The sequence below is a fragment of the Eptesicus fuscus genome, chromosome 3 (assembly GCF_027574615.1).
Source record: "Eptesicus fuscus isolate TK198812 chromosome 3, DD_ASM_mEF_20220401, whole genome shotgun sequence".
Lineage (NCBI taxonomy): Eukaryota > Metazoa > Chordata > Mammalia > Chiroptera > Vespertilionidae > Eptesicus > Eptesicus fuscus.
This window is the reverse complement of record NC_072475.1, coordinates 22,481,983-22,506,196: the sequence shown is the minus strand read 5'-3', so window position 1 is coordinate 22,506,196 and position 24,214 is coordinate 22,481,983. Positions and strand designations below refer to the sequence as shown.

The 24,214-nt window shown below is 35.8% G+C and overlaps 1 protein-coding gene across 1 annotated transcript in view; it reads right to left on the bottom strand.

Moving 5' to 3' along the window:
• Positions 1–24,214, bottom strand: part of RSRC1 (arginine and serine rich coiled-coil 1) — a 326,093-nt gene that overhangs the window by 298,479 nt on the left and 3,400 nt on the right. The window contains exons 2-3 of the mRNA XM_054713673.1: positions 13,513–13,708; positions 12,874–12,999 (exon numbers count right to left, since the gene is read on the bottom strand). Coding sequence (XP_054569648.1) covers positions 12,874–12,999; positions 13,513–13,706 — 320 coding nt within the window. The 5' untranslated portion in view covers positions 13,707–13,708. The remainder of the gene's footprint in view (positions 1–12,873; positions 13,000–13,512; positions 13,709–24,214) is intronic.

Below are 24,214 nucleotides of genomic sequence, written 5' to 3'. Positions count from 1 at the left end.
GTGAAAGGGTGCAGGCTTCGCTGAGGCCTTCCCCACCCTCACCACCCCCACCCTATGCACAAAATTCGTGCACCAGGCCTCTAGTGTTTACATATTTAACAAAAATTAGGCCATAAAGTACAAGTTCTTAAGAGGAAAAAAAAAGACATTGTACGTAAGAATTAAATATTAGAATTATAATTATTTGATAACTACACATCTCTGTGTCTCATATACTGTATAATCAAGAGTTAATTGAATACCTTTCCAAGGAACCTCTTATTCTGCCAGTGTTAGATACAGAAGTCTTCCAGAGAGGAAGCAAAAGTAAGTTCCTCCTGTATCTCATTCACTACTCAATATTGATGGGAATGTAGACTGTATGGAAAACAGTCTGGCGATTCCTCAAAAAATTAAGAATAGAGCTACTATATGACCCAGTAATCCCTCTCCTGGGCATATACCTGAAAAAGTCGAAATCATGTATTTGAAAAGATATATGCATCCCGATGTTCACTGCAGCATTATTCACAGTGGCCAAGACACGGAAACAACCAGTGTCCTGCGACAGAGGACTGGATAAAGATGTGGTACATCTACACAATGGAATACTACTCAGCCACAAGAAAGAATAAAATACTGCCATTTGCAACAACATGGATGGACCTTGAGAATATTATGCTAAGTGAAATAAGTCAATAGGAAAAAGCTAAGAACCATATTAGTTCACTCATATGTGGGATATAATACTGAAACTCATGAACACAAACAGCAGTGTGGTGGCTGCCAGAGGGAAAGGGGTGAGGGGAGCAGGGGGTCCTAAGATAAGATGACAGGAGAAGATTTGACTTTGGGTGGTAGGCACATGGTGCAATATACAGATCATGTAACATAGAAACCCACACCTATATGATCATGTCAACCAATATCACCCCAATAAATTTAATTTAAAAATAAATAAATAAACCAAATATTTGAGCTCCTCCTCTCCCCCCCACCCCCCCCCCAAAAGGAAGTTCTTCCTACTTATACACTGTCAAGGGCAAAAGTAGGACTAATCAAAAGATTCCCCCCCAAGAACTCCCTGACATCAACTAATATTTCACTGATAATTCAGTAAAAGAAAATTCAGTATATACAGCCTTGATCTTTGTGAAATGGCTCATCTGTCAGGGATCTTTCATTTGCCATTCAAAATGACTAAAGTGAAACGTGCTGAAAACTATGCAATGCAGATTTTTCACTTAAAGTTAACAATGTAATTTTATAAGTCAAAATCAATGTATAGAAAATACCATTTATACATACAAGTTCAATCTCTGAATATATAATTCTATAAAATCAAGATGTGAAGGTAAATGCTCTTTAAAATAGTCTAAAAGAAAAAAATGTTTTAATTTTCTGGCAATTAGGATGCTTATAACAAATGCTTTAAGAATTAGTCTGGAAAAACAAGGCTAAAACTACCTTAAACAGTAAGTAATCATTAAAGAATCTTCAGACACAGGTTAAAATATTTTTCTCACAAATTTTTACATAATTCCACCCTTACCATTCTAAGTATTATGCTCTAATAAGGACTATCCTAATCTTCAGCCAGCAATATTTTCAGGCTGATATTATTATTCTCATTTCCTTGAATAATATCCATACTCCAGGGCCATTTTCCTTCTCATATTCAATATCATGCATGCTTGTATCAAGGTTCCTTTCTTCATATCCTGTCACAGTATCAATCACTGCCTCCTGTCCACTCAATCCACTTTTGATTTATCAGCCGCCGTCTTTCTGGACTCCATAACTCGACCCAAACCATTTTAACAAGACATTGACAAATAGCACCCAGTATCACATCAACCTGTTCCACTTAGTAAACTAAGAAACAGTAACTGTGACATCTCTGCATAAGTATTCCATTCTATTCCCCAGACTGATGTATATTAATGAGGAGATGGTATTTGAAATGCTTCTTCCACATCAGCATCTAATATGATCAAATTAGGAAATGGGATGATTTATTAAATTGTGTAGAGCTGAAATATTTCTTTATATCGCTATACGTGTGGTTTCAGAAAGTGAGCTGTTGCTTTCAATTTTTCTACTGAGGATGTGCCTGCATTTCACAGACGAATTATTGTCTTTAAAAAGATTGCAAGAAGGCAAAATGTTATTAAGCAAATGCTCAGTAAAACAAACTAAATCAGTTTTAAAATTCCTAATTTAATGTAAATCTTGGTTGTTTCACTGAAATTCAGTTTGTGATCTTATTAAGTCATATTTGCATCATACTGTCTTGCTGTAGGACAGTTTTAAATTTATAGCATTACCAAGCAGCTTTACTTCTTGACTTTTAAGATATGTCCTCAATAAAATAATTGCTCTATAAGCACACATTTTGTTCTTATTTTCAGGTATAAGACAAAATAAAGATCAATGGGTTAATAAAAGAATAAAATAAAAATACAAACTCAACTATTTGGGTCATTTCTATACTTTTTATAATTAGATGTTAAAATGTTTTTTATTAAAGTACTCCCCAATTAAAGTTCAATAACTGTTTCATGGGCAGTTTAAACTTTGAACAATGAATTAGTTTTTTAATATATTTGTATATGAAAGGGATATTTAATATGTTCACCAAATTTCATACTGGAAATAAGAAAGAATAAATGTAAAACTCATATGTTTTCCATAAACAGATTCTCATCTTACCTCATCTTTTATTTTCTAGATATCCATATATTCCAGAAGTCAAACTCTGCTCACTTTAAAACTACAGAATCTCTAAGTACAAAATCTATATTTAAGTGAAGATGTAGGATAACCTCAGCATATTGGGCTTATATATTCAATAGTTTTCTAATGGAGCAACCAATGATTTATTTTGGCTCATAGACAAATCAAAAGATTATTAATCAATGAATTCTAAAGTAGCTCTGATTTCATTCATTGACTAAAAAATACCTATAAATCTCAATAGAGCTATGCAATGCAGATAGTGCATGAGAAGGAGGTGAACATTACAAAATCAGAAAAAGTATACCTCACCCAATAAAGAATTGTGATTCTCAGATATTTACTACTTAAATTTTATTATATGAACAAGGATCATTTGTTTGATTACTTTTATATGGAGTAATAACCTTACAGTTTTAAAGAAGTTTATCTAACTTTTAAATTAAAGAAAAGCAATATCAACTTGAAGAAATACTACATTATTAAAATAAAGTACAATCTTTCTCTTTACTACTCAGAAAAGGACACCAGAAAAACAGAACATCAGAAATGCTGTCCTTTGGCCCTAACTGGTTTGGCTCAGTGGATAGAGCGTCGGCCTGTGGACTCAAGGGTCCCAGGTTCGATTCCGGTCAAGGGCATGTACCTTGGTTGCGGGCACATACCCAGTGGGGAGTGTGCAGGAGGCAGCTGATCGATGTTTCTAACTCTCTATCCCTCTCCCTTCCTCTCTGTAAAAAAATCAATAAAAAATATTTTTAAAATAATAAATTACACTGAAAGAGAAACTTACTGTCTTAAAAAAATAAAATGCTGTCCTTTGTTCTTTAAATAGAGTCAGGGCCTGGAGAAAATCAGCATTTTTTTATGTCTGTTAAACTAGTAAAATAGGATAAAATAGAAGCAAACTCACAAGTATATTGTAATATGTAGTACACAGAACTAATAATAACAATATTTTTTAAAACCTTAACATTTTTATTGGCCTTTATAGTGTACAAAAGTATTTTCAATACACTATCTTGCTAGAAAAATGGGTTTTTAGAAATTATGTTCCTCTGTCTTTCCAATTAATAAATATTTCCTACTTGTTCTTCTTGTAATAATACAATTTTAATAAAAGTTTTCCTACTTTCCTCTAATATCAATAATTATGCTCTTCCCTAACACAGGATTAATTGTAGCTTTAAACTGTCTTATTCAATGTTCGTCTCCTCTGTCTATGCATGTGAGTGTTAGAGTGTGTGTGAGTGCGTGCACACACATGCATGTGGTATGTTTGTCTTATCATAGTCTAAATGCTTCTTAAGTAGAAACCTATATAGCATTGAAGGAAAAAGAAATCACAGAGATAGGGCAATTAAAACATTACCCTTTATGTAATGAGAAAAAATTTAGAATTCATTAATTCCTTCAAATTTATATCAACTAAGTCTGTCAATATCTATGTACATCGACATATTTGTAGCATAAAGAAAAACAGGTAATGAAACTAAACTATTCATTTAAGAAATGGCTGATTTCAAATTCCATTTCTTGTGTTTAGAAAATATAGCAAAATAGTCTATGTGTGATAACTGTTATATAAATGAGATAAATACTAGCTATTTTGTAATCATATTTATAATTATTTCAAAAAAACCTAACATCAATAATTGAAATTAGAAAGTATTATTGTTATAAGTTCCTACTGATAATGTTATGTTCATACATATGTAGTAAAAGGATGCACAATTTTAAAAAATCACTTAAGTCAATGATTACTACACATCATACAAAAAGTCTTCAATTTCACTCTTGAATTAAAATCAAAATATATATCTATTTTAAAAAAAGGATTCATGCCAAAGAGCCCAGAGAGTCAATAACACCAGGAAATAGTTGTCTAGGAATGGCTAGCTCAATACTAAATCTGTAAAAATCCTCAATGTCAGCTACATTCAATGGGTCATTTGGATAAGGTATAGTACATAACATTATCTTAGCTCCATGTGAGGCAAAAGAAGAAAATAAAGCTGATTATGAAATGTTCAATCTATAGAAGTGACTAGCAAAGGTATAAAAAATAAGAGATGAGAACAACAAGAGAAAGTATGAGAAATAAGCCATAATCATCTCAATAGATAAAAAGTGGCATAAATGATTTTGACATAAATCAACACCCTTTTCCCCCCAAAAAACTACCAGCAAACAAGAAATACAGAAGGTTCTTCTTCAGTTTTATAAAGGGGAGTCACAAAAAACCTACAACTAACATCAAATCTGAAATTGAAAGACTTTCTTTGTAAGATAGGAAAAATGGCAAGGATGCCCAATCTCATCTCTTTTCTTCAACACTGAACTGAAAGTCCTAGACAATGCAAAAAGCCAAGAAAATGGAATAAATGACATAGTTTAAAAAAGAAAAGTAAAACTCTCAATTTTCAGGTAATATGATTGCTCTTGCAGAAATATTGTAAGGTATACTCAAAATACTAGAATTAATAAGAGCAGCAAGGTTACAGGATTTGAAATAAATATAGAAAAACATAAAATATACATTGTGCAAAATGTATATTTAAAATATATAGTCCATTTTATTTATATATATTGAGAGCAAATTATTGGAAAATAAAATTTTTAGAAATAATTACTTTTTCAATAATATAAAAAGCATTAAAATACATTTAACAAAAGATGTGGAAGATTGCTACACTGAAAACTACAAAACATTGTTGGGGCCTGGCCGGCTTGGCTCAGAGGTTGAGCTTCAACCCATGAACCAGGAGGTCACAGTTTGATTCCTGGTCAGGGCAGGCAGGAGGCAGCTGATCAATGATTCTCTCACATCACTGATGTTTCTATCTCTCTCTTTCCCACTTCCTTCCTCTCTGAAATCAATAAAAATATATTTTTTAAAATAAAAATATTGTTGGGAGAAATAAATAAAATCCAAGTAATGGAGAGGCAGACCTGTAACTTAAATGAAAGGACACTAAACAGAAACATGAAAGCATATGAAACTACTAGAGGCCTGGTGCATGGAATTCATGCACTTGGGCGGGAGGGGTTCCTCAGCCCGGCCTCTGCCCTCTCGCAGTCCAGGAGCCCTCGGGGGATGTCTGACTGACGGCTTAGGTCTGCTCATCATGGGGAGTGGGCCTAAGCTGTCAGTAGGACATCCTTAGTGCTGCCGCGGAGGCTCCTGCCACCACCGCTGCGTTTGCCAGCCGTGAGCCCGGCTTCTGGCTGAGTGGCACTCCCCCTGTGAGAGCTTACTGACCCCCAGGTGGCAGCTCCTGTGTTGAGCATCTGCCCCCTGGTGGTCAGTGTGTCATAGCAACCAATTGTTCTGTCGTTTGGTCGATTTGCATATTAGCCTTTTATTATATAGGATAAAGCTCACTGGTAAAGGTAAACATATAAGCAAATACAAAAACTCTAATATTGTAATAGTGATAGAGCACTTCTAATTCTGCTATAGAATTTAAAAGACAAAAGCTTAAAAATTATAAAACTATATCAATGCAAACACATTTTATAAAGATATAACTATTAACAAAATGTCAACAATTAAGATATGTGAAGTGTATACAGAAAATCTTTATACTACCCTTGTAAGTTTTTGTTAAATATGAAAATATCACAAAATTAAAAGTCTCCTATATAGCAGCAATGGGCAGGTGGAATTTAAAAGAATACCATTTATATTAGCACCCCAAAAATTAAGTACTTAGGTATAAATCTAACAAAATATACTAGTATACAATATCTATGTGAAGGAAATTATTAAACTCTGATGAATGAAATCAAAGCAGAATTAAATAACAGAGAGATGTTCCATGTTCATGGCTATGAAGACTCAATATTGGCCAGATGACAATTCTTCCCAAATTGATCTATAGAGTCAATATAACCCCAATCAAAATCCTAGCAAGTTATTTGGTGAATATCAACAAATTGATTCTAAAGTTTATATGGAAAGGCAAAAGATAAGAATAGTCAACACAATATTGAAGGAGAAGAATAAAGTTGGAAGACTGATATTCCTCAACTTGGAGGCTTACTATAAAGCTATAGTAAGTAATAAAGACATTATGGTATTGGAAAAAGAACAAATACAATGGAACAGAATAGAGAGCCCAGAAATAGACCCACAAAGATATAGTCAGCTGATTTTTGTCAAGGGGGCAAAATTAATACAATGGAACTAAGATAATTTTTTCAACAAATGGTGCTAGAAAAACTGGATATCCACATGCAAGAAAAAAATGAACCTGTACACTGACCTTAGACCCTTGACAAAAATTAACTCAACATGGATTATAGACCTAAGTGTAAAACACAAAACTATAAAACTCCTATAAAAAAAAAAAATCTAGATGACCTTGGATAGGGCAGTTACGTTTTAGACATAACACCAAATGAATAATCCATGAAAGAAATAATAGATAAGCTACAGTACATTAAAATTTAAAACTTAAAAAAAATAGGTGGAGGTTAAAAGTACAAACATCTAGTTATAAAATAATTAAGTTGTGGGAATGTATTGTACAGCATGGTGACTATCCTATATAATAAAAGGCTAATATGAAAATTGAATAGTGGAACGACCAGTCGCTATGATGCACACTGACCACCAGGGGGCAGATGCTCAATGCAGGAGCTGCCCCCTGGTGGTCAGTGCGCTCCCATAGGGGGAGTGCCGCTCAGCCAGAAGCCCTGAGCTCACCACCACAGCTGGTCAGCGCAATGGCGGTGACAGGAGCCTCTCCCACCTCCACGGCAGAACTAAGGATGTCTGACTGCCATCAGTCGGACATCCCCTGAGGGCTCTGGGACTGAGAGGGCACAGGCTGGGCTGAGGGACCCTCCCTCCCCGGGTGCGTGAATTTCATGCACGGGGCCTCTAGTAGATAATAATCCATATTGCATTATTTGAAAGTTGCAAAGAGAGATTTTTACAATCCTAATCACAAGAAAAAAAAAGTTTTAAAGAACAATGAAAATATACTGAATGACATTAAGGATTTTGAAGTTGTTTATAAAATGCCACATACTTTCCTTTAAAAATATCAGTCTGATTTAAAAAAAAAAAAAAACAGTCTACTCTGCGAAAGACAATGTCCACAAATAAGAAAACAATCTATTAACTGAGGGGACACTTTGCAAAAGACACATCAGATAAAGAACTTTTTAAAATATACAAAGAACTTCTAAAATTCAACAATAAGGAAATAAGCAGCTCTATTAAAATATACGGCAAAGAACTTATGAAACAGTTCACCAAAGAAGATACACAAATGGCACAAAAGTAAATGAAAAGATGTTCCACATCATAAGTCATGAGAGAAATGCAAATTAAAATAAAAAGATACCTAAAAACCTATTAAAATGGTCAAAATCTGGCAACACCAAATGCTGGTGAGAACCTGATATTCATTGCTGGTGGGAAAGCATAATGGTATGGCCACTTTGGAAAACAGTCTGGCAGTTTTTCACAAAACTAAGTATACTCTTACCATATGACCCACCAATCATGCTCTTTGGTATTTACCCAAAGGAGTTAAAAACTTATGTCTACATGAAAACATACACAAATATATTTATAGCAACTTTATTCAAAATTGCCAAAACCTGAAAGCAACCAAGATGTCCTTCAGCAGGTGAATGGATAAATAAGCTGTAGTACATCCAGACAATGAAATATTATACAGGAATCCCCCACTTTCCAAAAGTTTAAGTTATGGCAGTTCACTTTTACCAAAGATCTACATTAATACACAATAACTTTTATCTAAAAGTCGAAATTTTAGCCTTGGCTGATGAGGCTCAATTGGTTGGAGCATTGTCCCATGGATCTCGGGTTCGATTCCTGGTCAGGGCACATACTCAGGTTTCCGGTTTGACTCCCAGTCAGGTCGCATGTGAGAGGCAATCAATCAATGTTTTTCTTTCTCTCTCTTTCTCCTTCCCTTCCTCCCTCCCTCTACCTTCCTCTCTCTCTAGAATCAATGAAAAAATATATCCTCGGGTGAGGATTAAAAAAAAAAAAAAAAAGAAATTTCATCAGATTTATTTTGGTTAGCAAAAACAAGTACCAATATATATCTTCATAAAAGCAAAGTGGCATAACTCGAACTTTCAGAAACCTGGGGGTACACATCGCCCTTTGCACTATTATGAAATGTTCCATAGGAATATTCTACTTTTGGATAGTGAGGAAACCTGTATAGTACTAAAAAAATGAGCTATCAAAGCCATGAAAAGACATGGAAGAAACCAAAATACATATTACTAAGTAAAAGAAGCCAATCTGAAAAGGCTAAATACTGTATGATTCCAACCATGTAACAGTCTGGAAAAGGCAAACTACGGAGACAGTGAAAAGATCAGTGGTTGTCACAGGTTAGGAAGATGGGGTGAAACAGGCAGAGCACAGAGTATTTTTAGGGCACTGAAACTATACTGATGGATACATGTCATTATACATTTGTCTAAACCAGAGATTTTCAACCTTTTCATCTCATGGCACACATAAGCTAATTTAAGAAGATTGAAATCTTACAAACTATCTTTTCTGACCACAATGGAATGAAACTAGAAATCAATAGCAGCAGAAAAACTGGGAAATCCATAAATATGTGGAAATTAAACAACTTATTGTTGAAAAATCAATGACTCAACGAAGGAATCACAAGGGAAATTAGAAAATATCTTGAGACAAATGAAAATGAAATCATGCCGAAACCGGTTTGGCTCAGTGGATAGAGCGTCGGCCTGCGGACTGAAAGGTCCCAGGTTCGATTCCGGTCAAGGGCATGTACCTTGGTTGCGAGCACATCCCCAGTGGGGGTTGTGCAGGAGGCAGCTGATCGATGTCTCTCTCTCATCGATGTTTCTAACTCTCTATCCCTCTCTCTTCCTCTCTGTAAAAAATCAATAAAATATATTAAAAAAAAAAAAAAAAAAAAAAAAGAAAAGAAAATGAAATCATAACATACCAAAACTTATGGGCTGCAACAAAAGCAGTTTTAAGAGGATAGTTAATAGCTGGAAATGCCTACATTAAAAAAGATGAGAGATCTCAAATCAATACCCTAGCTTTACATCTCAAGGAACGAGTAAAGGAAGAACAAACTGCACCGAAAATTAGCAGAAGGAAGGGAGGGATTAATAACGATTAGAGCAGAAAAATAGGGTATAGATAAACAATATTTTTTAAAAATCAATAAAACTAAGAATTTGTTTCTTGAAATGATCAACAAAATTGGTAATCCCTTAACTAGATTAACTAAGAAAAAAAACAAGGAGATTCAAAAACTAAAATTAGATATTAGAGAGAAAGCGTTAAAATTGAAACCAAAGCAATAAACAGGATTATGAGACAACCTATAGAAATGGATAAATTCCTAAATATAAACAACCTACCAAGACTAAATCATGAAGAAACAAAAATATGAACAGAGCTATAACAAATAAGGAGATTGAATCAGAAATCAAAAACCTCTCAACAAATAAAAGCCCATAACTACATGGCTTCACTGGAGAATTTCTACCAAACATTTAAATAAATTCTTATTTAAGGCCAATCCCTCTCAAACTCTTCCAAAAAACTGAAGAGGAGGGAGCACATCCAAACTCATTTTATGAGCCAGCATTATTACCCTGATACCAAAGCCAGACAAATATATTATAAGAAAACTACAGACCGATATCCATGATGAATACTGACACAAAAACCTCAACAAAATACTAGCAAACTAAGTTCAACAGCACATTAAAACAATTATACACCATATCCAAATTGGATTCATCCCTTGAATTCAAGAATTGTTAAATACACAAAAGCAATCTTGAGAAAGAACAAAGCTGGAGGCCTCACATTCCTGATTTCAAGATATATATTACAAAGCTACAGTAATCAAAACTATATAATGCTGGCAGACACAGAGACAAATGGAACATAATAGAGAGCCTGACATAGTCATAAAACGCAGATTGCTAAACATGTGTGCTGTTGACTAGACATTACTGCCATTACTTTTAAGTTCTTCCTTGCATTGCAAAGGAAAAAAAATTAACATTTCCAGATTTCCCTCTGGAGGTAGTTGCAGGTACATAGTTGGACAGAGAAGCAGCTGCCAGGTAGGTAGTTTCTTGAGAACCACCCATTCTGTTGCTACAAACCTAGAAAGTTATTAAGATTTCCAGTGACTTCTGAGAAAACAACCAGCTTCGATACTTCTGGCTGAATTCATCAGTGACAGCTTCCCTAATTCCCTGAGCCCTTCCAAAGGTTGCATAGGCCTTTAATTCTATATTAGAATCCCATTGCTTGGAATTCATTGCCTTCTGTTTCCCTAATCAAACTCTGGTTGACTGATTCAGGGTATGTGAAAATCGTCTATAACCTGAAAAAGACATATAAAAGCATGGATTACTATTTCTATTCCCACTGATAGGAAATTTCAACTGACCTTGTTTTCTGGTAATCAGCCTGCTTTTAGACAAATCAATACATCTAAAATAAAGCTTTCCTTCTACAAATCAATAAACAATAAAACTTTTCCTTACTAATAAAACAGCTCTCTACCTAAGTTCATTTCCCCAGTTAATGACCCAGTCAAAACATGTTTACTAAGCAAGGCATTATGTTAGGTACCAAAAGATTCCCCCTGTAAGAGTTTATAATAAATGAGTATAATGAAGACATAATATTCATACTATAACTATTACACATCAGGAACCACATGTAATGGTGGGTAAGAGAAAGAATGGATTAAATTTGACTTGGGAGTGCAAAGATAAACATCAAAAAAGGATTTAAGGAAAAAGAGAATTAAAGGTTGCAAGAAACTGAAAGAAAGCATGCTCAAAAAACAAAGCTAGCAACCCCAGAATATGTATAGAGAACAAAGGCATACAATACAGAGTAGCTTATTCATGGAGTGTGTGCTAAGAAGAGGAGACTAAGTCCAAATACGGAGTGTGTACTAAAAAGAGGAAACTAAATCCAAACACTACAAGGTCAGAAAAGCTAAACATCTGGACTTTATTACCATTATCCAACTTCAGATTCATAGAGATTTATAAAATTGTATGCCTAGATAACAAAATCAGGCTGCTAATATACCCCCACAGTAGAAGAACTAAACAGAAAAAAGAAGCTGATCTTACCAAATTCCTGTTTTCATACTAACACTCTTCTGCTCAAAAACTTTCAATAACTTCTGAACACCTACTTTTATCAAGTCCCTCAATACCATGGTCCCCATCCTATTCAACCGTATTTTCAACCACTGCCCAACATGTACAACTCTTCCCAGATAGGCTATTCTCTGTATTACTGGCCCTTGAGCAAGGCAAGAAAACAGATGGAGTGACAACTTACATTAATCAGCTCGGGCTGCTACAACAAAATACCACAAATTGAGCAGCTTAAACAAAATAAATTTATTTCTCATAAATAAATTTCTGCGGGCTCCGAGTCCAAGATCAAGATACTGGCTGATCTGCTTTCTGGTAAGGGCTCTTCCTGGCTTGTAGATAGCTGACTTTTCGCTGTCTTCTCATGGCTTTTCCTCTGAGTTCACACTCAAAGAGAGAGAATGATCTCCCTCTTCTTGTAAGGCCACCAGCCCTATTGGATTAGGGCCCTACCCTTATGACCTCATTTAACTCTAATTACCTCCATAAAGACCCTAACTCAGTTATATTGGGGATTGGGGATACAAGATACCAATTGGGTGGGAGAGAGTGACTGGGGGGAGGGACATAAACATGTACTTCATATCACATTGGGTTATTTCTGAGGCTAGACCTTAAGAGATCTTGCATCTTCTGCTCTTACCCTCTTGAAATACTTTCCCCTTCATGTGAAAAAGCCCAGCCTAGCCTACTGGAGGATGAGAAACCACAGGAGAACAAAAGCACCCTAGACAATAGCCAAAAGCCAATACCAAATGCCTGAGTTGAGGTCACATTGGACCATGTAGTTCCAGTTAAGCTATCAGATAACTACAACCACAGAAGTGACCCAGATGACACTGGCAGAAAAACTGCCATCTGAGCTCAGGTCAAAATTGTAAAATCATGAGAAAATAAATGATTGTTGCTTTAGATTACTAACTGTGGGGATAGTGTGTTACAGAGCAATAAATATCTGATATGGCATACCTTCTTGTTCTGCTTTTTGACCTAGACCTCTGAACTCTATAGGATTTCCCCCAATCCCTTGAACGACTTCGACTTCGTTTTCTTCTAGAGCCATAAGAAGAGCTACTGCTTGATCGATGTCTCCGTCTGAAATAAAATATAATCAAGTATCACTGCTATAAAAAAATTTTGTATGAGCATTAAGGAGAAATCACCTAGATTCTAAAGAATTGTCTCATTTTTACTGTCTTACACCTTCTTAAAAGCAAAAAGAGATAAAATGTTATTGCTCTTGAACAGTCAGATGACTGATTTCATAATTTAGTGATTGAATTAGCTACAAATTAAGACCTTGGAGGTGTTAAGTAGTATACAATCCTTCCAAATTTTATCAGATAACATAGTATGAGAATTATGCTAGTTTATGTCTACTTGTCTACGAAGAATAGACAAAGGAGAAAGACACTGAACCCATCTTATGGGCCTGGAAAAACAGAACAAAACACCTCTGGTTTGGGACTTAACCCTCATAACTAGTATAGTACAGTATATAACTACTAAAAGAAAAATGTTTTACCCAGAAAAATTAAAAATACAAAAATATAAGAACTTTAAAGAATGTAGTCTCATTACTACATAGGTAAAAATTATGAGAATCACCTTCTATCATACGAATGTGAGCGAGGCTGAAGATCTCTGGACCAAGATCTTGACTTTGACCTTGATTTCCTTCCACCTTTCCTTCGACTATATGTTCTACTATCTGAAGAACTACTTGAAGATGACCGTCTACGATGCTTCTTTTTTCTTTTGCTTCTGCTTTCTTCTTCAGTATCTGATGAACGGCGTCCCATTTCTACAAGTTTAAATTCAAAGAAAATTATTACTAACATATGGCACTATGGATGAAATTTAATATAGCAATTTTTTAAAAACTTTGCAAAAATTTTTAGTCTTCAAGTAAAAATTTAAATGTACCTGGCTTCTTGACAAGAATATAAAAACATCTCTAATACAGTCTTCTGGCTTTATAATTTAGTAACTGTTTTTATAATTTATGAACAACTTAAATTTATCCCAAATTTTTCCAAATGTCTCTCAAAAGAGTCAATCTGAAGACAGCTCATTATAACAATTTTCTTATATTTTAAGTTGCAGTTATGATTAATTACATAATATTTGGTTTAGGGATCAACTACCTAATCCTTCATTTTCACATTCCCTAAAGATAAAACATATTTTACTATCTTTTAGAATTACTTTTTTCTAACTGAAAATTCTACATTTTTAAATGGATAAAAGTCATTAGTCATCAACAGAGTACAAAGTGAAATAATACACTATCATCATTTCACTTGTGAAATTTGGGAGAGGAAATGTTAACTTAAGTAACAAAGTTAATGAGGTTATTGTGAAGTCAGTCAAATCTTCACACTGCTAGTAAAGTGACAGTATAATACTTCCTAAAAGCAATTAACAATTTAAATAAAGAGCCATAAAAAATGTTGACTTTTTTTCACAAAGCAATTCTACTTCTAAGAATATATCTGAAAATTTTTTCTTAAAAAAATATATAACCACAGAGATATCCATTATACCATTATTAAAACTGTCTCTATAGAGAATACAATTTTTAAAAATATGTACACATGAATAAGAGCAAAAATAAAAAAAATGATAATATTTAAGTGGTAAAACTGGGTAACGTTCTTTTCTTTTTAAAAATATTTTCTATTTGGCTATCGTAATGTTTTTACATTTAGTATACAAAAGGAAAAATATACAAAAATAGAAGTTAAAGTTTTTTTCAAATTATATTTTTATTGTTGACTTTATTACAGATGTCCCTCATTTACATTCCCTTTGCTTTTCCCCCAGACTCTGCCCTCCCCTCCCTATGACACTGACCACATTGTTGTATGTGTCCATGGGCTATGCATACATGTTCTTTGGCTGTTCTCTTCACCTTCTTTCACCCTATCTACCCCCATGCACCTCCCCTCTGACATCTGTCAGTCTGTACCAAGTATCCATGTATCTGGTTCTATTTTGTTTGTCAGTTTATTTTGTTCATTCGATTGTACAAGTGAGATCACATGATGAGTGTCTTTCTCTGACTGGCTCATTTTGCTGAGCATAATAATCTCCATGCTGTCATAAAAGGTAAGAGATCCTTTCTTTTTATAGCCTCGTAGTATTCCATTGTGTAAATGTACCATAGCTTTTTTTACCCACTCATCTACCAATGGTGTTTTGGAATTATCAGAATATATTCCCAGAAGTGGGATCACTAGGTTGAAAAGCAGTTCCATTTTCAACTTTTTGAGGAAATTCCATACTGTTTTCCACAATGGCTGCGTTCCTACCAACAATGCACTAGGGTTCCCTTTACTCCACACCTCGCCAGCACTTGTTTGTTGATTTACTGAAGGTAACCATTCTGGCAGGTGTGAGGTGGTATTTCATTGTGGTTTTAATTTGCATCTCTCTGATGGTTAGTGACATTGAGCATTTTTTCATATGTCTACTGGCCATGTGTATGTCCTCTTTAGAGAAGTGTCTATTCAAGTCCTTTGCCCATTTTTTTATTTGGATTGTCTGTCTTCCTGGTGTTGAGTTGTATAAGTTCTTTATATATTTTAGAAATTAATTCCTTATCATGGGGGAATATGTTCTCCCATAGAGTAGGTTTCCTTTTCATTTTGTTGATGGTTTCTTTTGCTGTGCAAAAGCTTTTTAGTTTGATGTAATCCCATTTATTTTTTCTTTCCTTTGCTTCCCTTGCCCTAGGAGACATATTGGCAAAAATATTGCTATGTGAGATGTCTATTTTACTGTGTATGTCTTCTTCTAGGATTTTTATGGTTTTGCAACTAACATTTAGGAATTACCTTAGCTAATAAACTTACTCATCTTACTTTAAAGTTAGCCTTTAGATTCTCATATACAACCTTATTTCTGTTACTGACATGGTTATTAGCTATCAAGAAAGATCCATGCTATGTAATGGTTAAGATAAGTGGTTAATGGATCAGATAAGCAAACATCTCACACTTTCTTTTAATATGTATTCAAAATAAGGTAAAAATCATTACTATAAACAAAGCAGTATGTTAAATTACAGCTGTGTTTTCGGAACTGTCAGGTGAACTTTCCCCTCCCTGATTCCAATTGAAAACTGCTGTTAGGATTCGATTTAAAACTTTATGCTATTTACCTACAGCCAGAATTAGATGTAAATATAGTTCTGAAACTCCAAGATGTTCACATTTCTAACATTTTATTGTTCAACAAAACACTGGGAAGAGTTGATTTTGAAACTCTCAGCAAATCAGTAACGTATCTAAGCAGGTTTTCTCGTTGAAAAATGAAACTGCGCTGGACAAAAGAGCACCATGATCCTTTCCAAATACTGTGATATGAAATTACACATGTACACATTATATATGTAAATATATAACATATATACATATACTTAAATGTATGTGTAAATAATACATGTATAATCTATATATCAATTATATCTAACCATGTGGGTGTGCGTGACGGTGTGTGTATGTATTTCCATTAAGGAATTTATACATAACTGAGTGATAATGATCACCTAAATTTTCTTATTTCCTGGCTTTTTCTTCCATTCTTGTTCTCACTTTTCAGCAGTTAAAAATGTTTTTTACCCACAAATAACCATTTAACATGAGCTTTTTTTTAATGTTCTTATTATCTTGTTAAAAAAACACTAAAATGAGAATATAAAGATAAAAAGATATAAATTCACAGGGATACACAGACTAGAAGACAGCAGGAACAGTAAACAAGATACGTCAACAAATTTTTAGCAAATGAAAAACATATGGAGGATTTAGAGCTATGAGAGCCGAATACTAGCAACTGCAGAGAATTCCAACATGAGAAAAGCCAATTTACATAGCAAAAATCAGAAAGGATAGGAATTTAAGATACCACTTACCACAGTGGACACAAAGATGCATGGAACTAAAAAACAAGGAACCTGGATACAAGTCTATAACAGCAGTAATCTCCCAGGTCCCCTTCCCCATGCAACCCGGACAGGTAGGTGACTACTTTTCCCCAATCCCAGGAGAGGTGATTTATTCAGTAAAAATGGCAAAACAATAAAGCACCAGATCCAGGGGCACAGTAAATGAGGGCAGAGAGATGCTAAACTAAAAGTGAAAGGAGTTACATGCAAGTCTACAACTAATGGTAAATACTGTACCATTAGTTGGATCCAAGATAGTTCTGGCAGAGGATTCACTAAGCAAAAACTGAACAGTATCTGAAAAAGGTATACTGTAAGTATTGGAAGGTATGCCCCCTCTACCCCCAAAAGAAAAAAACGGCCAGGCCCTTATCCAATCACCTATAACCAAGCCCACCAGTTAATAAGCCCAAGCCTCAAACATTTTTCAGTAAACAATTTTTGTTAACTTTTTAGAGATTATTAAAAAGGGGGGAGGGGAGGATAATCAATCACATGATGAAAGCCTTCATTATAAGAGACAGAAAGGGAAAAAAAAAACAACACACAAAACAACTCGTAGTAAACCAGGAACATGAAGAAGAAAATTAAAGGAAAATATCACAGTTAATTTCCTCAGAAACATGAGAAAATAATCCAGCAAACAAGAATAGGAGGAACATCCATAGAAGAGGAGAAAAAGCTTGAAATTTTAAAAAATGATAACTTGTAAAAAAAATACAATAAAATTAGAAGATTAGTTCAAATGACTCACAAAAAGTAGTAAGAAAAAGATTAAAATCAGGAGGTAAAAAGTAGTAAGAAAAAGATTAAAAATAGGAGGTAAAAAGTCCCTGGAACAATTAATTTTAAATGACATAAACCAGACATATCTCATAAAAATTCAGACCCTAGGAATATATAGAAGACCCCAGAAACTTCTACAGAGAAAAAAATGGAGAAATCATAATAAAAGGAACAGGACTTCTAAACTGCAATATATAGAAAACAATGGAGACTTGTCTCCAAAATTCTAAATGAAAATGCTTTTCAACATAGAATCTATATCCAGACCAATCACTGATCTAATAAAAGATCAGAATAAAGATATTTTCAGCCCTAACCGGCTTGGCTCAGTAGATAGAGCATCGGCCTGTGGACTCACGGGTCCCACGTTCGATTCCGGTCAAGGGCATGTACCTTGGTTGCGGGTACATCCCCAGTAGGGGGTGTGCAAGAGGCAGCTGATTGATGTTTCTCTCTCATTGATGTTTCTAACTCTCTATCCCTCTCCCTTCCTCTCTGTAAAAAAATCAATAAAATATATTTTTTAAAAAAGATATTTTCAGATATGCAGCCCCAAAATTATACCTCACACTCCTCCAAAAGCAAACAGCAAACCAACAAAGACAAGCCAGATTCAAAAAATAAGGAATGTAACACTAGAGATAGGTAAAACATCCCAGGATGAAAGCAGGCCTAGCTATAAGGACTAGCTATCAGTGAACAAGAGATAAAAAAAAAAAAAAACACCTTGCCCTCAAGGAGCTTATATGCTAGTATATATAACAGCAGTTCTCAAAATGGTATCTGTAGGACACCTGAGGTTCCCTAAGACCCTTTCAGGGGATCCAAGAGGTCAAAACTATTCTCATTATAATACTCAAATATGACTTACCTTTTGCACTGATGATGTACAAGCTATAGTAGACAAAACTACTAGTGCCTTAATAGGAACCAAGGCTATGGCACCAAACTATACTAGCAGTCATTGCATTCTTCACAGCAATAGTTAAAAAAAAAAAAAAAAAAAGGCAGGGAAGGTTGAGTGGGTGGGAAGAGATCAACCAAAGAATTTGTAAGCATTTATGCATAATCCATGGACACTGACAATAGAGTGGCGAAGGCCTGGGGTGGGGGGCGGAGGCGGGCTAGAAGAGGTCAATAGGGGGAAAAGGAGGACATATGTAATACTTTCAACAATAAACATTTTTTTAAAAAGCAGTTCACTTGTTCACTTAAGAATGTCCTTGATAAAGTAGTAAAAAGCATTAACTTTATTAAATTTCAACTCTTGAGCAAACATCTTTTAATATTCTATGTGATAAAATGGGAAACACACATAACTGCTGCTGGATAATGAAGAATGATGGTTATCTTGAGAAAAGGCATTTGTGCAACTGAATTACAAGTTGAATTGGCTGCTCTTATCATGACCCACAATTTTCATTTTAAAGGACTCTGATTATTCAAACTTGCATATTTGGGAGACATTTTCTCAAAAATGAATGGAGTCTTTTCATTTACACTTCAAGAAAAACTGACAATATTTGTTGCCAGTAAAATTTGACCTCTCAAGCCAAAATTAGAATTTGGGGTAAATTGTATCTACTATCATGAGACTGATAGCTTCCCAGTATTAAAGATTTCTGTGATGAGATCAGTGGTGATATTAACAAATGTGATTTTTAAAAAATATTATGTAATGAAGGGTAGCAATATTGGGAAGATATGCATAACGCAAAAGGATCAGTATTTTCCAGCAGGTCAAGCATCAGGTCGCAGAATCATGCATAGGTAAAAAATGCATTCACAGTGCAAGACAAACTATTAGATTTTAATGTGGAAGAGTATGAAAAGATCACTGATATGGTTTCAAATACCACATTGCAACCAACTTTTAAGAAACTACCACTTGTCAAGTTTTGGTGTAATATCAAAGAATTATCTGCAAAGGCTATTAAAATACTACTTTTTCCTAAAACTAATATAATAGTGTGTTAACTATACCTTAATGAAGATATAGTTTTTCTAATACCGTATCTGTGTGAATAGATTTTCTTCATATACCTCAATCAAAACAACTCATCACAATAGATTGAATACAGAAGCATATACTGTGTAAGAATCCAACTGTCTTCTATTAAGCCAGACATTAGAGATTTGCAAAAATGAAAAGTAATGCCAGTTTTCTCACTAAGAATGTTTTGTTTTGAAAAATAGTTATTTTTCATATAGAATTTGTTATTTGTGTTACCATATAATGATTTATTATTATTTTTAAGTGGATTAATAAATAATTCAAAATTTCCTATTTTAATTATTAGTAAAGCAATTATTTATAGATATAGCCTATATAGATAGTAGTTCTTGGGATCTCAATAAGTTTTAAGAGTATAAAGGGATCCTAAAACTAAAGAGTTTGAGAACCACTGCTTTAAGGCAGCTATCATCATTTCCACTCTCCATTCTTGTCTAGCTTATTAAGGCATAAAGAAGTAGGAAGAAAAAAAAAAAGGCACACATTTAATTATGTACCTTGATCGTGACCAAAGAAAGAGAGGGGGGAGTGGTATAAATTTTTCTTTGTTTTAATTTCAAACAACATAAATTATCCATAATAGAATGATTACATTTAATCCATAAAAGTTAGTGGGAGATACAAAATCTTCCTTCTAGGAGCCAAATAATAAAAGGTTGAAAAACCACTGTCACAAAATTATAAATATTTTTCAAGGGATATAGTTACATTTCAGAAAAATTACACTGAATGAAAATGAAAAAATTACACTGAAATATTAATCTCAGTAAGAGAAAACAAACAGCCACCATAATTCTTTATTACGGTTAACATCAAATATTTATCCAGAAAAGGAAGTCAACACTAAGAGCAAATCAGAAGTACACCCAAATATTGTCTTCTCTATCAATGATAGGTGTTGAACTCTTATTCACCGCCCTCGATATACACTGAGTGGCCAGATTATTATGACCTCTGAACGCATAATAATCTGGCCACTGAGTGTATATCCTATATAATAAAAGGCTAATATGCAAATTGTCCCCTCGACCAGGAGTTCGACCAGCAGGCAGGCCGGCCAACCACCCATGTCCCCTCCCCCTGGCCAGGCTGGCCGGACCCCACCCATGCACGAATTCATGCACCGGGCCTCTAAGATATATATGTACGTGTGTGTGTGTGTGTGTGTGTGTGTGTGTGTATAATACACACACACACACACACACACACACACACACACGGAGTGGCCAGATTATTATGCGTCCAGAGATCATAATAATCTGGCCACTCAGTGTATATTCACCTCTGGATTTCCATAATGTCCCTAGCATGTAGCTGAAGATACTTGCTCAATGAAGTCATGGTGGTCAACTTATATTTCACACTCCTAGTAAGAAAGAACTCTTTATATTTAACTCCATTGGTAAGGTGCAATGCATGGGAAGACACATTAATAGTATCTCTTTCTGATAAGGGCAATGATGATTGAGCACAGATTTTTAGGAATCCCACAAGCTAACAATTTTTCAACCTATCTGTAAGCAAAAAAAAAAAAAAAAAAAAAAAGCATAGGGACAGAACTCCTACAGCTCTTGGTTTTACATTCTAACTCTGGTCTCTAGTATATTCGTATATCCTGGTTGAATCTCATGGTTGCAAACCTTACCCAACTACTCATACTACAGAACTGAAGCCAAGACTGGTAATGACGACAGTAGGACATCAATTTACAAAAACATCTCATTGCAAAGTTTAGGTGAATGATGGAAGATATAGACCCAAGATGTGGCCATTCAAAAAACAGCTCAAAGGCAGACACAAGTAGTTTCTTTGTCCAGTTATATTAATAAAGGCACAAAAACAGTTATCTTTTTCAGAAAACAGGCAGTTAGAGAGAACAAGGATTCCTAGAGGATATGACAGATGACAGTTTATAATTATTTCTCTACTACTCATTCATCAGTAAATCAAACTACAATTTTTTTTTTTATCTTGGACACATGGTCAAAAAAAAACCCATCATTTTAATGGGAAATAGAGAAAAGTAAAAGTGGGGTTAATATCATTTAGCATAAGAACTCCATAAACAAGTATAGAACTATGCAAAGGCAGTAAAAGAACTGAGGTAAAATTCTAGCTTAACAAGCCTAACAAAGCAAAACTCCAAATGAGATAATTGTCAAAACACTCCTCCTCCCATAACAACTAAACATCTACAGACTAGCATATCTTTTTTTTTTATTTTAAAGCATTACTGGGCATGGGACTTTTCCCCAATGGTTTGAAAATCAAAGCAGAAAATATACCGGTATCTATACATCTACTATAACAATCTTACTACAGAAGGTTTCCAACTCTAACAATATTACTACAGAAGGTTTCCAACTCGTAGCACAATTCTTTCTTGAAACTGGTCAAGTTGGAAAGGCAATTAACAGGCGCCGTCTGCCTTTATGTTTTTCAGCTTCAAACATTTTTAGCCCTCTCACTGAAGAACGTACAGTAAGAAAGTGCTACCACTTAGCAGGAAATCTCCTTTACCTGCAAAGACAGTGAATATATATATAGACGCTAAGGCTAGACGGGCTCTCAAAGGATACCCAGTTTCCCCACAAGGTTGCACCTGTAACACCTGCTCCGATCCTTAAACCTGAGAACTCTGCATATCCCCTTCACTTGGAGCTTCTACATCTAAGTTCAAAGGTGACAACGTGAACACTTTTTGGTGAGAACACAAAACATTTGAATTAATTTAACTACCTAGGATCTGTTTAGTGAATTCACAAATAGGTTACTAATTCCGAAAATGCAAAAAATAAAAATAAAAAAAGATTAGGCTTCCAGTGTGCCTTTAAAAGATATGTAACCCCTGAGAGAGAAATTATCTTAAAGTTGACCTAAAATCAAGAGCAGTCAACATGTGTAATAGAGCATTATAACCACCAAAGTAAACAGAGTTCCAGGGTAGCCACGCGCTCTTCACCTAGGATCACAAGGCCACAAGCCCTGAAGCCAAGGAAGAGTGCTTAAAGCGGGTACGTGTGTTTATACGTAGGCAAGTCTATGTCACCCTGCACCATCTCTCCCCTCGGCAAGCTAGGGTGTGAGCTGGGAATAATCGGGGGGGGGGGGGGGGAAAGATGTATCTAAAGTAGAGACCACGGACGGGGTGGGACAGGGTGCACCAGGTTGCAGTCTCTCGCCCCGCACCTTACCCGGCACTCATTGCCAAGGCCGGTCCACGAACCCCAAAGCAGGGATCCATGGGGCTGGGGTGAAACGGGAGATGAGCGAGGAGGCGCAGGACAAGTGGACTAACTCTCTCTCACCACCTCCAGACCGAGGGCCTAGCCAGAGACCGGCGACCTAGCACCACCCCAAAGCCAACCCACCACCTCGGGCCCCAGCTCCGAACGCCAGGGTCTGAAACCTCCAGGTGCGAGACGCATGCGCACTGGCCCCCCCGCTCCGCACACCTTGGAACCAACCCCCTGGTCCCCCCGCCGCCTCCCAGCCGGCGGCAGGCCCCGCGCCGCCTCACGCAGGAGCAAGGCCTCGGAACCCCGCCGCCGCGGGCGCCTCCTCCCGGGCCCCGGTCGAGGGCATCACCTGGCTCCCAGTCTTCGGGATCACGCCTCCCGTAGACTTGCAAGCGCCGCAAATTTGGAAATGCTGCCTCCAAACCGGGGAGCCGCCGGCGTCCTCCGAACTTGCTTCAGTTTAAGCTCACCGCCTTCCTGGTTCCAGCGCCAGGCAGCGGCAGCCGAGCTTCCGAATGCATCGATGGAGGTTACCAGGCGTTAGGAGTGCCGAGGGAGTAGATCGTCACGCCGCCAATTTTTTTTTTTGTTTGGTGTTGGTTTTGCTTGCTTGTTTGGTTATTTGATTGCCTTATAACCAAAAAAAAATCAATGAAGGTGGGGACTGGCGAGTGTAATTGCCTTTGTAATCGTCGTTATCGTCACAGATAACCAGTAAACAAGTCTGCCTCATAGGAAGTTAGGTTTAAGACACAAGTAGCAAAATGGGTTATCTCTAGCTGGGGCCGGGAGGAAACTCGCCCAACAATAATAAATCATGGGAGTGTGCCTGCATAGAGTCGTGTGTGATTAAAATGCAATGATTTATTTGCAAAAAAATGCATTCAAAGTCGGTGTTTCTTCTGCCCTGAGGGTGAAGGCACTCACAGGTTGGTTGCAAATTAGTTTCTCACATTCAAGTAACTGGCTGTTGGAGGACTGGGGGAAGGCTGCCCTGGGCAGGGAAAGGAGATTTCTTCTGAGAGAGAAATTGTTTAGGTGCTTGTTGTTATTTACATCAATAAAAATTAAAGCGATTAAGCACTTTCTGTAACTCATATTACATTAATGATCTGTCCTTGCATAAACATCATGTTAGCTATAGGTACGCAAAGATATGGAGGTAAATAAACAGTTGGCCTTGGTTTGGGTCAACGGTGAGAACCAACTCGTTCAGAATCGCTAGATACCCAAAGCACAGTTTTCTGCAGGTATTTGAGAGGTGAAAATCAGCTCCAGAAATATATTTGTCATAAATGACTGTACCTTAAATAACCAGTT